The 16277-nt window shown below is 37.3% G+C and overlaps 1 protein-coding gene across 2 annotated transcripts in view; it reads right to left on the bottom strand.

Annotated features, from left to right (window-relative positions):
• Positions 1–16277, bottom strand: part of LOC113162582 (zeta-sarcoglycan) — a 117620-nt gene that overhangs the window by 50828 nt on the left and 50515 nt on the right. For both annotated transcript variants that reach the window (XM_026360781.1, XM_026360782.1), the window contains exon 3: positions 11711–11798. In XM_026360781.1, the coding sequence (XP_026216566.1) occupies positions 11711–11798 (88 nt within the window). The remainder of the gene's footprint in view (positions 1–11710; positions 11799–16277) is intronic.

The raw sequence follows: 16277 nt of genomic DNA, 5'->3' as shown, positions 1-16277 counted from the left end.
GGTACACACAACATGGTCAGTGTAAGTAATTTTGGCTTTGACTGGATTTCAGTCCCTAAACTTCCTGATTAGTTATTCAAACATTGCACGGCTTATCAGTGGATTAAGATGGGCATTCTGTCGAGTGAGTCAGGTTGATATGCTTGTCAGTTCCCCTCATGTCTAGAATGTCAAATTGAGGGCTCTTTTGTTTGCTCTACAAGGGGAGATATTCCTGAGGGGGGGATTTGTGCAAACCACATTATGCAATGCACTGCACAGGTGCAGAAATATTTCATCAAATGCTGAATAAATGTTTCTCCGTCTAAAGAAAATGATTCAGGTAAGTGGTTCCATGTTAGCAAAGTGAGCCCTTGTGGAGCTCAGCAAGAAACAACAAGGGATCAGATGAACGTGGATACTTGTTTCTGGCATTTTTTAAATTTTATTTTAAATGCAGACCTTTATGATACCTCTCACTCTGGGATGTGTTTTGTATGATAGCAATCTCTTGGTGAGGCATACTGCAGTTTCCTCAATGTCTTTGATGGTACTGTCTCTCATATAACTCCTATCTGATTGAATGTCACTGTAGTTATCAGTGGTAGTTAGTTGTTTATATCTATGGTGAAACAGGGAAAAATAGTCCAGAGTTACGTTCCAGTCACCCAGCAAACTTTGCACCTCATGCAACACACTAAAAATACAATTAAGGGTCAAGTTGTGAGTCAACTTGGTGCAGATTAGTTGACTGGAGTTGAAAGTGAGCCACTGTAACAGTACTATCCAGAAGTGAGAGAGTAAAAGAAGGAGGGAAGGGGACAAAAGAGAAAGCAACGGTATTATTTTGGCCCTCCCAAAGTAAACAGCATGCAACATGGCCATGATGCAACAGCAGGAAACAACAGGGTCACCACTTCGTTTGAAGTGTTTGTACCAGCCAAAGAGAGAGACAGGTCCTCTGCTGCTCCACAACATACCTTTAATCTCTTTAAGGTGTGTTTTTTATGACACCCTAAAAATGATAAATAGAGAAAAGGATGTGGATATGAGGAGATGAGAATGCTGGAAGGAAAGAAAGGAAGAAACTGCATAGCAAAGCACTTTCTAATTCAAATACTTTAAGCCCGCTTTGCCGCAGATGGGAGGATGAAATTCATGCACTGGGGGAGACAAATTATTTATTTAGAGCTGATTATAGTCATTAATATAGTAAGGGAGGTAAGAAAGATACAGAGGAAAAGATAAATGAGTGCAGTTTGTCATCTACATTAATTAAGCAGATCACTGGAGTCAGGACTGTTGGATGGAGGGAAGATGAAACGGTGCAACTGCAAATGAAATGACTGACAAAGGTTGTGTTGAATATTTACCTTTAAAATCGCTAAACACAAACAAACAACTACTGTCACACACCTGACTGATATAGCTAGCCTATCGTATTCAGTAAATACAAATTTCATTCACACCCTTTTTACATGCTGAACATGAAGATCAATGTGTTAAGTCTAGGTGATCTGGATCACCTCCTTGATCACTGTGTTTTGTTTTTTTTTGACAATTAGTGCTTTCGTTTTGCACATGTTCATGTTACATTTTGTTTTTATAATTATTTTTATATAATTATTTCGTTTATAATATCAAATCAGTCTTAGTTATGTGTTTTTTCATTTGACTTAAAAATGTGCAGCATAGTCATCACAGTTCGGGTGATTATTACATTTATGGAGTGTTTATGCAAAAAGCATTGATAAAAAGCAGTAATTATAATTAAAACATATTGTTAAAGGTCTGGCACAGTGGTGTTGTGTTTAGAAGCCTCACAGCTAGAGGGACCTTTGGTTTGAATCCACCAGTCAGCCTCTTGCCCAGTGACACCTGGATTTGACTCCAGCACCGCTGCAACCCTTTACAGGAAAAGCCGTTAGGATGGATTGATGTTAAAAGTCTTTATTGAGTTAACTTTAAAATTTAAACTTCAACTCAAAAATATTTAAACAACTCAAAACTCATAATTAGATTTAATTAAATCCTATCCAGAATTCTATCCCCTTTAACACCACCACTCTCACCGTACACTTAGAGTGACCTACAAGATGTTGGTGGGTGTGAAAGATGAAGAAAACATCTGACAACACACACACACACACACACACACACACACACACACACACAAACATGTTTTTGAATGATCCCCTCCATTAGGAGTTGGGCTTCAAAGTGTTACTCAGTTCCAGGCCTGCCAAAGCTGTAAAACAAGCAAATCAGATTCAGAACTTTTCCAAATTCTGCACAAAATATTACTTAGATCTGAGAAAAACTAAGTCTGTTATATACATGTTTCTCTCTTTAGAGCAGATGTATACATATAAAGTATACCTCACTGTGAGGTAATGTTGTAGTGGGCAGAGGTCAGCGTGGTAAAGATTTTATGACCACCATGATCAACAGGTGTCAGAACACATTGTTTATGTGAGAATCCATAACACTGTGGGAGTGAAGGGATTCAACATATACATACAAACAGTACAGTATACAGTGTACAGTGTACAGTGGCAAGAAAAAGTATATGAATATTTCATTTTCTGCATTAATTTGTCATAAAATGTGATCTGGTCTCAGCCATCTCATCATCAGTCAAGAGTATTAACAAATATAATGCGCCTAAAGTATTAACACAAATTATTTTTAGATATTTCATGTTCGAATCAGTTGTCTACTATATATTGAATATTGTGCACCTATTGTGCTTTATCTTGGTGAAGGTAAGGATTCTGTATTTTACACACAAAATAGTTGATGCCTGTGTCAAATTGAAAACTTGATAAGTTGATAAATATTTCATATGAGCTGCACTTGTGTCCTCCATTAGATTGTAACACCAACTGTCCATCAGATTTGTTCAGAAAGATGCTTTCAAGGTGCAGTAACTCGAGTGGAGTTGTCTTCATAAAATAATAAAAAGGAAATATACTCATCTATAAATTGGTTGTGTAGCAAAGATAAAGCTTTGTCTCTCTTTTTCTTTCTTTTTTCTTCTTGTCTTTTGTCTTTATTGCCAAAAAACTTAAAAAAAAGACATAACTGGAGAAGTGAAATTAATTAATACCTGGGTTGAAAAAGTTTTCAATGCACATCATAAAGAAAAAAAGTCTCGACACAATAAAATGGTCCTTGCTCACTATCCAAGACGTTGGATAGTGAGCAAGCACATACAAAAAAGAAAAGAAGAAGTAGAAGAAGAGGAAGAAGGAACAAATCAGTTTTTACGTTTGCATGGACAATAGATAATATAGAGTAATAATTTCCCCTGCTGGAAAATTTGAGGCCTTAAGTATATCTGATCTTTACGGCTTTCTAGTGACTTACATGCCCCTGTGAACATAATTACATTAATACCCTGAAGTCATGGCAAAAACAAGCTTCAGGAGATAATAGTCTTGAATTTAAGTATGAGTTAGTGAGCCTTATCTGAGACATTTTATTAATTGACCTCTTAAATTTGCAATGAAGGATTTGTGCCAACTTTAACCCAGTGTGGTGCTCTCATTAAATGTTTTTTCGCGGAGCGTATACATATATGACTGATTTAATTTACTATGTGACTGTCATTGTTGTGACTTATAAATTATGAGTTATTAAAAAGCATCAGCCTAGTGCATTAAATGTTAACTTTTATTTCTAAATTGACAGGTTTTTCTATGAGGCTACTTGGGCGTTCTTTCCTTTTATTTAATAAAATAATGCATACAGCTATAAATGTCTGCTTTCCAAACATGCCTTAAGAAATAATGAGTCATTGTTCTGACCTTGTGGCAGATTTTTCAACCATGCTGAAGTCTGCATTATTCATATTTATAACTAAGAGAATGCAGAAATAGAAAATGCCTTTGGATATGAATGTATCCCACAGAAAACTTTTAATAATTTGCATTCTGTTGATAGATATAACTCCTGTAAACTTGTGGTTCAATAATTGGAGTATGAGAACAGTTTACAACAAATTTCTTGACTAGCACCTTGAAAATAGTAATTTTTGAATTAGCAGTGAATTCAATTGACATGAATTTCTCTTTATTTACGAGGTGATTTTATGCAGAAGTTGGATAGTAAGACTGGCACAACATAGGAGTTTTATAGCATCCAATAAAAGAGACTGCAGTTTCCAAGTTGATAAGCACATAAAGTCTTTGAAATGGCCTGAAGCTGGCAGTGTACAGTAGTTATTGACTTATTTAGATAATTCTTATCTTACATCACCTAACTGTATTTTCTCATATTTTAATATTGTTTTATTAAAAGCAGAACAAATTGTTGTTGAACCCAGGGTTTAATTAGAATTCTACTTCTGGTTTGGGTCTTTGTCAGTGGACAGTTTGTCACATCATGTTGATGTTCAATACAGTGTTCATTTTGACAATAATTTTCCTTTTAATTTTAGACATTGCTGTTGTTGTTTTCTCTTCGTTTTAATCAATATTTAACCAGTCATACTCAGTTTGCTGTTGCAAACTTTGTGAGTCTGTAATAATTTTCAGCGTGTAAAGAAATAGTTTTTATTTCATAAGTGGCTACAATCATTGGTAAATGATTTCCAAAAAGTTTTCCAAAAAGGGTCAACTTCTCAGAGACACGTAGCTGAGTATCACCTGCATAACAGTGGGGAATTAATTCTATGACATATAATTTACACATATCCCATTAACACAAATTATATGCATGTAATTTGACTGATGATATGTTAGGAGAGAAACATGAGGGCTAATAACCGAGCACTGGGGTAGTCCAGTGCCAACGAGATAGTACTATAAAAAAACAAACTGTTCTTACAGATAAGTGGCCAAGCAAGGGTTAGGGTTAGGCAAAGTGTAGCACATTTCTTTATGAGTTGATCTGGGAATATACTGTACAATGATCTATGTTGTCGAAAAAGGCACTTAAGTCCACTAAGAAAAGGACAGAGGTGGACTTTAAATCTATATTCTGCAAGGTAATTTACCAATTTGGTAAGAGTAGTTTCAGTGGAATAAAAGAGCCTGACTCAGAAAAGGTTAAAAAAGAATACTATAATACTATAACCGCTTTCCAATACTTTGGAGAAGCATGAGAGATTAGATATATACTTAGTGACGCTGGATCAAGGTGTGGTTTCTTCATACCATACCATCTATATTCAGTTACAATTTATCGTCTGTTATTTTCTCCATAACTATGTCTGTTTGTTTTTTTTTTCAAGTGTGTATAAATAAGCTGAATTGTTTGCCTAATGTCTATATGCGACCAGTGATGGACACTTGCAAGACAGCCAAAAGTGATGTAATTACTTCACTGCTGTATTTAAATGCAAAGATTGAAGGATTTTGACATTATTACAATAATAAACATCACACTCTATTCCAAACCTCCTTGAGCAAAGGTCCATGCAAGGAAGTACCAGGGGCAAGGAAAGGGCTCTCAAGCTTGAAGCAGTGCATATCTGTCATGTTTTGATGTCCAACCACAAGCACATACATTATTATGAAGCCTATAGCTCACTGGTGCAGAAGGATGACTTCATATGGTTCATTAAACCCACGGCTTAGGGCCACACATACCCACACATGAACAAGTGATGAAAACAACAATTGCCATACTGCAGCCAAAACCATATGCAGAGAGTTGTAGTGCAATTAAAGTGCAATCATAAGGATAAATGACAACAATGGCTGTAAATCCATGCCTTTATTGAGTCCTTGATGGACCCTTAAGTGTATTCCAGTTTGTTAATGCTCAACTCTATGTATTTTAATTGCCTCATTAAAACCATTGATTTGATTATAGAGAGGAAGCATAAAATGAGGAAGATGTGCTGTCTGAACTGACTGGATGAGAGCGAGAGAGAGGCATCCGAATCAGACTACTTAGTATCTCTGTGTTTTTCAGTCAGCCAAATCAAGTCAGAAAAATCTCACTACAACTGAAAATGTGATCACTGCAAAATCTGATTGTTATGTACATCATTTGTTTCTCAGAGGGGGATTTGCAAAGATGTTGATTCATAATTAGAGTGTGCGTAATGGAACAATTGAATTTTATGCAAGGCTTTGCAAGTTCTCACTCCACATACTAATCAGAAACCAATTTTGGCAGACATTTAACTGTTTAACTAGGGCAGCAAAATAATCTGAGAATGAGTGAAAGTAAAATATGATAACATTCTTCATATTTTTACATTTCTACAGCTATTAATCCATAAGCCAAAATAACTTCTAACTGCAAAAAAAACATATACAAATTTCACTTTCTCTTGGGAAATTTCCAACAAATCATTAACCATCTATTACTCTTCATAGAAATTTACTTTCAGTTCCCTCATTTCGCTGCTGTGATTATTCCCCTTTTTTGAGCTACATCAGCTGAATGCCAGAAAAATTAGGTGTGTGGTCCCACTCAGATAAAAGGAAACATAATTAGTGTAAGAAGGTAAAGATAATAAAGTGATAAACGTATGCTCGAGTTTAGGGGAAGGTAACAAGGTCAGCAGGGAATTCATTGGTTTAATAAGAAATGAGGGTGGCGCATGATTAAAGGAGGGCGAGTGAAAGATAAAAATGACATAACAGGACAGAGAAAGAGAGAATGGGACAGAGAGAGGGGGAGCATGGGAGAGGGATGTGTATGTTGAATGAGTACTGAAAAAAAAAGAGAGTAAAAGGATTTAAGATTAGATTTTATAGATTTGAAGCTGAACCCAATATGTTTAAAAGAGTAGGTGCAACTCAGCAACGTTTTTGCTGAAGTCAGTATATTTGTACATTGTTATTAATTATATTAATAATATATTTTTGATCCTATTTAGTGATTTGACTTGTGATTATCTTTGGTTTACTTATATTCACAGCAGTATTTTTTTTTTTTTTTCTTGTGGACGCTCTTAATGCTGGAAGTTTGTCACTTCAGTGCATTAAAAGGGAATGGTTTCATAACTCCATGTTCACCCATCATCTTCATGGTCAGCCATTCAGAAGAAAAAGATGACAGCTTCTGACTCACATTAACAAGCTGACTGTGATAGTGACGTTCCAGAGGAAAAGAAAGGATGGAGCAACTGAAGGAAGGGGCAGAGTAATAAAACTGAGATGAGAGGCCCAAGGCCAACAGATGTACTCAGACACTCTTCCTCGAAAGATGGGCCTCTAGAGGGACACAAAGAGAGAAGGCTGTACTGTATGTGAATGTGTTCTGAGTGTGAGTCTGAGTGTTCCCACTACAACACGTTCCTATCATAGCAACGAAGAGCAAAAAAGGTCAAAGCAACATATATATTTCTGTCTATCTTCTAATCTTTTTAGTTAATTTGTGATAAGTTTCATAGACTTTTCAGTTACAGTACAGATATATGCCCCTCCAGTCCCCCCCCCCCCTCAGTGTCTATGGAGATTTGGTCTAATTTTGTAAAACCCCACCCGCACATATAGGATTCACAGGATGACTTGTCTCCTTTATGCAGCATATGTGTATGTTTGGAGATGACATCATAAGTCACGTTATTGCAGAAGATCAGTGCCAAGTTGTATTTAAAGCCTGACAGATGAGTCGAATGGTATTTTCAGTAGAAGGCTCGTCTTCACTGTCTTATCGATATCCATCTCCTGTGGGCTGGCCAGGCACTTCTACTGCCTTTATACGCACACACTGTCTCTTCCTGTCTGACATTTTGAAGGTCTGAAATCCCTGACAGCTCACCTCCCGCTGCTAAAACTCCCCAAACCTGTTTTCCCCACCAAGCAAAGTACTTTGGTGCTTATCTGTGTCTGACTGGGTTTGAATCGGTGTACCGATCTTACAGTCAGCAGAAGCAGTTTGTTTTAAAAGTAGATGACCAGACAGCCTCCTGCAGTCAGAGGGACATGAAGGGAGTTGCGTGACCTAACTTGAGTAGTCAGACATCCAGAGTCTTGCACTAGTGACTGCGCACTTTTTCTAATTGCACTTGCACACTTACAGTAACTGCTTCTCACGGATATCATCTCTTTGTCACACTGAGGTTACACACAAAGCTTACGTTCTGTTACACACTCACCACCCAAGTAGGAGTTCCTTCAGTAACTACTTTGTCACATACTGTACAGACACACACTGACACACTTACACACACACTGAAGAGCTCAGCAGCTGGCTGATGGGATGGAAAGGGACAGAAAGAAGCTTCCTAAGGAACTGCCTCTACTGGGCTCTCTTGGCTTCGTCCTGCTACTGTCTCCTGTTACCTCCATATTGACTCAGCAGCAAATTTAACACACACTCTCTCAGAATTCCTGTAGAGATACACAAAAATCCTAAAATTAAGATGGTTATTTGTCCTCACTAGTTGTCTGCCACATCCGAAGCAGGAATGCTACGCCTCAGTAAACGCCTTATTAGCATTCATCACTGAAATTTTGCCAGAGGTAGAGCTCACTGCAGCTTGTACAAGAGGTACAGAACCATCATGGTCAGTGGTATGGAAGGTGAAATGTGTACAAATGTTTGAACTAATACATTAATGTAGAATTCCAGGACACAAGTGTACATAATTACATAATAATACATAATAATGAATTGCATAAGTGACTGCTGCACAACAGTACTGCGCACCATAAGCCCCAAATGAGTTACTGTGCCCCTTCAACCACATTACAACACATAATCATAATCAATCTGAGAGTGACTGTATAGGACCGAAGCATTTCTTCCTGTAATACTGAGATTTTGTTGCTTCAGCTAATCAAAGTGATCATTAGCCCCACCATGTTTGCACCTTTTGTCAATCTGGCAGTTTACATATTAGATCACTTGCAAAACATTCACAAACAAAACTCGCAATATTCAAGATTGCACATGCAATTTAGTAATTTGGGATCTTCAAACCAGGCCATAAGTGTACTATTTGTGTGCAATTTTCTGATTTTCTGCATAAATTGATCTGATCTTAACCAACAAATATCAACAAACACAAAGTTTCGAAGCTGATAAAACACAGTCATGATCTTTCCTGTCTTAATTAAACACACACATTAAAAATGGGGCCTGAAGTTTGCCAAAGACACTCAACAACAACGCTAGGAAAATGTCTTGTGGACAGATAAAAACAAAGCTAGAAGAACATGGAAGAACATGCAGCACTACCGTATATATATATATATGTCATCAAAAGAAAACAGCATGTCAACAAGAAAACATCACACCAACAGTGAAGGACAGTGTGATTTGGGGCTGCTTTGCTGCTTCTGGACATGGACTGCTCGCTATCGTGGAGGGGAAAATGAATGCCCAAGTTAATCAATATATCCCACAGGATAATATCAGACAATATCTTAGAAGAAGCTGAGTGACGGACAATGCCCCTAAATATCAAAATAAATCTACTTCAGAATGACTTCTTTGACATAAAATACACTTTTTGATGGCCTAGACCTCCTCTGTGACATCCGCAGCTACAGGAAGCCCCTGCTTCAGGTTTTCTGCTGAAGATGGTTCAACCAGTGGTCCAACTGTGATTGCAAGTGCATTAAACAATCCCTTGTGAGCTTGTGGAGCAAATGATATTGGAAGTGATGATAGAAATCCATAACAATGAATAACAAGACAGGCACGTGGTGAAAGACGTCGCTTATTCTCTGTACTCGAAAGTCGCTGTTGATTTCTTAAAGCCTCTGCATGTTAAAACTGCAAAAACAATACATATAGCAAGTCCAGTTAATAGAAATTGTAGTGTTGCTGTACTCCTATACCCCTACAATATGTCCTCATAGTGTTTCAGCTCTGAGGAAATGTTCAAAAGACTTTTTTCTGCCGACCTGTGGCTGTTGAACTTCTGTAATAAAGAGACTAAAGTGACTATTTTAAATTCCAACAGGAACAAAAGTTCACAGCTAACAATGTTTTTTTATTACCTTGGTCTGAACTCTAATTATATTTTTTCTGTCACTAGCCTTTTCTGCAGTTCCACAACTGCTATAAATATGCACATCCTTACAGAAGTCAGTTATTCTGACTCGTATTCCACCCCCTCAAGATTTTTTTTTATAAAAGTACGTCAATTATAGTAAAATTCCTCATCATATTATAACCGAAGATCATTTAACTAAGCACAAATCAGGTAATCAAATGCATCTCTCACTGATTTGTTCTGTCAACCTGCACCTTTTGTTCATTATTGTGTTAATTTTATTTGAGTTTTCAGAGTTTCATTCAGAACTTGTGGAAAAAAGAGAAAAGAAAAAAACAGATAATTGTGTAATATCAGATCATTTTAATATTCATCTGAATATATGTAGATTATCAGACCCACTTAACAAAGCCCCATTAATTGATAGATTAGAATTTGTTAATGACCCCAACTGAATGGCTTTTCATCCTTGGCTTCGCTATCTCATCAATAAAACCATCTTTAAATGACCACTCTATTATCCAGCTACAAGTCCAGTGAGGGCTGAAATTAGGTCTTTCTCTTGTTTCTGATTATAATTACACCAAGACGTGCAGAGAGTTTCTCGGGGGCCGAATGAAGCAATTGAGTGTGGGATGCAATAGTGCAAATGAAAGTGAAACCTATGTAACGAAGGGAAACTTTTTTTGCACAGATTACAGCAACATGACCCATTTTGATCAACTTGGATTGTATTTGGTAGACAGTGTGTTGATGCTGATGGTCGTGCAAAAAAGATCTGCTAATCTTGTAATGATGGTATTAGCAAGAATGCCTGTAGTCGGGCTTCTTAATTAAATTTCGGCACAATGTTTTAATCAGTGTAAATTTTGACCAGAATTCTCAATTTAGTTTTAGTCATCATCATTTTATTGAACATTGTAGTTCATTTCAGTTACATTTTACTCACTTATTTTCTCTTAGTTTTAATCAAGATTTAGTCTGTGAAAATCAGCAGTTTCCTCATGTAGAATTCTAATTCCGTAATTGAGAACATCAGGTAGACATGTCGACAGATGATTAACACAAAATCAGTTTTGTGTCACTTTGTAACTGGAGCTTATTGTGCAAGTCTTTTGCACATGTGACTGGGACAGTATCATCACACCGAGTCCTTCTTACACCATAAAAAGCCCACAGACTGGGTGAGTGATAGCACTGACCAGCCAAAACAGCAAGTGGTGGTCTGGTACCAAGCTTTGCAGGTTTGAATTTGCAAAACTGGACCCACGCATAGGATAAGAAAGCTGCATGGACACAGAGAGGATTTGCACGTTCAAATGCATTCATGCAAATTACCGTTTCAAAAGCAAAACAACCTTAAGTGCTTTCAGATGGGCACTGTTATTGAGGTTCCCTGCCGAAAATGAGATCTTGATTTTGTCTTGTCTTTATTTGCCATGGTGTGCTCGCTGCTTTAAAACTAAATATCACTAATTTCATATATGATTTCATTTCATTTACATGCATGCTCATTTATGCATACTTTTTAATTGTTTTCTTTATTTTTTGAATCCTGCTACAATGTATCGTCTCAAATATGTGATCTTTTCTTCATTTGTGTCTTTTCTAGGACACTGGGCCCTCATTAATCCGATAAGAGGTAGGAGTCAGCTACAGTGAGGTGCCCTAATAGATAGTATTTAGTTTCGTTAGCACAAGAGGGTACATGCATTTGGGAATTCAAAGTAAAGTAATACAATGACTGTGTGGGGAAAATGATCTGGTTATGAGGATGTCCTATGAGTGAACATCTCTGTATGTTGTGTGTCCATGTCTTACCCACGGTTAGCTGACCGGTCAGTTGTCCCTGATCATTCCTCGCATTGACAGTCACATTTCTGTCTGACTGGAGAATCAGTGGACTGTCCTGAAGAGACAGGGAGAAACAATATCAAGACAACGGTAGGTTATATATTTCTCACACTCTCAAAAACAAATCCATGGGTACTAATACTCCCACACATGCTCTGTGCTTTCTGTTTCTTCCTTGTAACCCCTGCCTTCACCCCTACGGGCACTGCTCAGTACTGAATTAACCTGTATAACCAGTGCTGCCTTAGCTTGTGTCAACCTTCACAGTTCACACTCCTTCTCTTCTTCCAGGCCTGCAAACCCTACATCTAATTTTAAAAATGTATTCAAAACAGCATCCTGTCTTTTGAGTGTGTTTGCTTATTTTCTATTGTGTGTCTGTGTGACGATGTGCGAAAATGTCAATTATTCCCAACCTTAATGAGGAAAATGCAGCTGTGACCCTGACCTCCACTCTCCACACACTGCCCACATTAGTTTACGTTCTGCTGATGTGTGTTACAATGAATGCAAACCTGTTCTCCGTGCATCACTTTATACATGCACTTAAATGTTTTTTTTTTTTTCATTCTCTTTCTCTTCACTCCTCTTCCTCTCTCTCTCTTTTAAATTGCTTATTTATTTTTGGCATTGTGAAATGAATACCTCACAGGTGACCCAATTTTTCTGTTGATTTCCTCAAATTAATATCTTGCTGCATTCTGGTCTGAATTCCAAATGAGAATTGTGGTAAAATTGGAAAGTTGTTGATCCGTTGAAATGATCCTCTTTTTCCCTCCTGTTCACTCTTAGTCTCCCTCTTTTAAACACGCTCTCTCTGTTTTGCTGTTTCTCAAGGATGAATATTCATTGTTCTTTGGTCTGCTTCCCCGAGTCAAGACGAAATTTCTAATATGTCACACGTTCTTTTTGTGCTAATTCAGAATGTCCAGGGATCACAAACATGAATCACTACAGATTCATGTCATTCAGTTCTTTATTCACCTGAACTGATGTATCTATAAACTTTAGGGGCCTTCTGTACTGCTGATGGAAATTGAACATCATTCAGTTGTTTTTTTTAACCGTCTACATTTTTGTTTGCCTAATGTTGAATAAATGTTTCCCCTGTGTCAACTCGTATACTAATAATTATGTGCTCATTAGTGTTGCGGGATTATTCAGTTACTGTGTTGATTGTTGTTGCACTGGAAAGGTTACAATACTGAAGGCCCCAGTTGTAGAAGGACAAATTAAACCCCCACAGCTAATGCTATTTGAGCAACTGTATCTATACAGTAACTGTAGAAAAGCTGGCAAACTAATGGACTGGATTAAGGAAACGGATTTAACATGTTAGTTAGACCTCATGGAAACATATGCATGGGTTCCACTCAAACAAACCAAATCCTCACTACTCTAGATTCCACCCATTAAAATTACCTGGGCCATCCTCACTCTTTGGTGTTCAAGGTTCAAGGAGCGTGTGCACTACTGACCTCCACTTTCACCTCTCGGCTTCCCGCACATTCTGCATGAATGGGGATAAAACAACTCTACAATATAAGTCTTTATGAAATAATCCAAATTTTGCGGCACAGTCCATTTGTGATGCTCAGAAGAATTTGTTCACAGTTTTATAGCCCCTTCTATTGCAATCATTCCCTATGATATAAATGCTCTTTGGGCTAGCGGGCGTGATGTGATCTAAGTGTAAGTTGCAATACCAGCACTGGCCACTAAGCCACAATTGCTCCATCACCCAGTGATACCTGGGGCTTTTTTCCTTTCTTATATAATAGCGTGGATATGTTTTGGCTGGCATTTTTAAAATTACATTAATAGATAAAAGGTTATTTGAGACCTAGCACACTTCCCATTAAATGAAGGAAAATATAGCTAACTTATAAATGTAAACAAAGGTGGAGTAGTATCAGTAAGTACTAATAGGTACTGTATCAGTATTAGTAAAGCCTTTACACACCTAAATAAACACATATTCAAAATTCCACACCTCAGCCTCTGTGCACTTACACTCAGACACACATCACCCACTCACACACAGCCAGGTAACAAATTTGCCAAACAACAAATGAACACTCCACATGGTTTATTGTGCATTGCCTCCCTCATCTGTTTCATAATGCATGTGTGCTGGATTAATTAATTTCAACAGGGCGTGTGATAGGCTTCACTATATTATCTTTCCACTCTGTTTAAAGCAATGAGTGCTTTGTAAAGCATGACAGATGTAATGTGCTTTGAATCATTCCAGCTCAATGGGCAGTGTGCATGAGCAGGCCTGATCCCATTCACTTAGTGCAAGACTCTGTCATTTCTGTCAAGTGTGACCATACAGGTAGATGGAAAGTGTTATTTGAATAAGCACTCATATGCAAATACATGGAAATAAAGGTGGTAAGTAATTTCTGCGTATTAAACCGCTGCTAATGTCTATTTATATAAAAGCTGATTGAAGCCTAATCGTCTTGACTTGTGGTGCTTATGTGAAACGTAGAAGCAGTAAACAATAACAGATTGTCTTTCTTGATGAGAAAATTGCTGCAGGTACCATCGAGTGCAAAAGCTCCTTATCACCTTGATTTCCATTTATTATGATAGTAATATATTTTATTAAATATTAACTACAGTATACCTAATATCAAAAAACATTAAAACTGTGAGAGTGACAATGTGGTTGTTTAAGCTCAGGTAGGCACATGACACTTAATGAAATCCGTTCAGACACTGTGTTAGTAACTAATTCTCTAATTCTTTGTGAAAAAAAGAGATGATATGATTTTTTGTGACACACACAGCATCAGTCGCTACGCACAAATGTGGTGTTTGCTGTGGTTAGTTCAGATATTATAAGATCAAAATAAAGATTCACTGATAACAATTCAACATACTTTGTTTTGGAACATACACAAACACATTTTAAGAGATGTATTTATGTAATGTAATTCATATACAGTAAGAACATATCTGCAATTATTTTTGTATAAATGCCACACAAACAACATTACTAATACACTGACATGAAATTGATCACTGGATGCGGGATATACAGGATATAGAGTATGTTGTGTTGGGGACCTATGCCTTGTCAGCCTTTACAGGTAAAGTTTGCATGATATTTGACAGTAATGTGATCTTGATGACATTTCAGAGTTTTGCATGTATAGTGGTTAAGCTTTCTGAGTTCTGCTGCACAGATTTCTGCATAACGATAACTGTTTCATTTCTTATGACTCAATTTCGAATCCTGAGATTCCATCAGACAGTGTATACAGTATATCATCTTTAACATTGTTTGATGTTCGAAATCAAATCAATGTTTGAATAATAACACAATCTGGTGAAATGTGTGTGTGTGTGTGTGTGTGTGTGTGTGTGCATGCATTGTTGTGCAAGATTTCGTTCTTTTTTAGCTTATCATCTGCACTGAAACTGACACACAGTAATGATACATGGTGATGTGGCACTACCAACTTTTCACGCCAGTTGGAGACTGCAGCTGCTTTATGTGTAAATGGTACACATGATATACACACAAGCGCACCACACAGATGCACAATCACACAAACATCTGACTGCCAACAGATGCTGCTGTGGCCAAACAACCTCACAATATTTACAGATGATTGCACCTCAGGTAACACCACCCAACAACCCAACAACATATTTACACACAATAGAAGCACAGTGCACACAGTGATTAAACAATGATAAATACATTCAAATATACCATATGGTTTACACAATATTCTATGCATTAAAGCAATATAAATCAAGTCTACAGACAGAAATATAGTGCAGCTGCACAATGCATTATTTAGCTGAAAGACACACAAATCATTCTCACATATAACAATAAATTCAAATCATATTCAAAACCATATATTTTAGGGCTAAAACATAACTAGTGTGTATGGTGTAGCAATACAGAGGTGGAGCACTGGTCAGTCACCATATAGACACATTTCCTTGTAAATTCAAATACTTGGAAATGAATGCATCAGCAGTGATACTGGTGACACTTAAAGATGTTGAATCATGAAGAAATGTTCAATAACGATTTAGTGAGTCTATGTAACATTTCCTCACATGTACATATATCATTAGTGATGCTTACTTAGTTCACTTCTCCGTTTACCTCCCTCTGCTGCTCTCTGCATTGTCCCCCTTCCTTGTGTGGTTACTGTCTTAACCCTAAATCTCCCTTCATCATGTGAAATGTGCACAGAGGTACAAATGAATATCATGAACGCAGAGCCATTGTGCTTTCTTTTGTGAGCTGACACAACATACCCCACAACACCATTAATTCAGTTAATAGTTTAATTTTCGCGTTGATTATAAATACAGGTGTAGGCCTGCCAGCCTGAGGTAGCCAATGCAATTAGTCAGGTAATAATAAGCTGTGAACTGGTGGATTGTCATCACAGCCTCCAGCCACCAGCACAGACAGGTCCTAATAACAGCTTTCAGCTGGCCTGTCTCACTGGCTGTCACAATAACTGACTGTCTGTCAGTCTAAATACGTCTGGCC

The sequence above is a fragment of the Anabas testudineus genome, chromosome 1 (genome assembly GCF_900324465.2).
Source record: "Anabas testudineus chromosome 1, fAnaTes1.2, whole genome shotgun sequence".
NCBI classification, from domain to species: domain Eukaryota; kingdom Metazoa; phylum Chordata; class Actinopteri; order Anabantiformes; family Anabantidae; genus Anabas; species Anabas testudineus.
The sequence above is the reverse complement of the archived record's forward strand: the minus strand, read 5'-3'. Positions and strand labels throughout refer to the sequence as shown.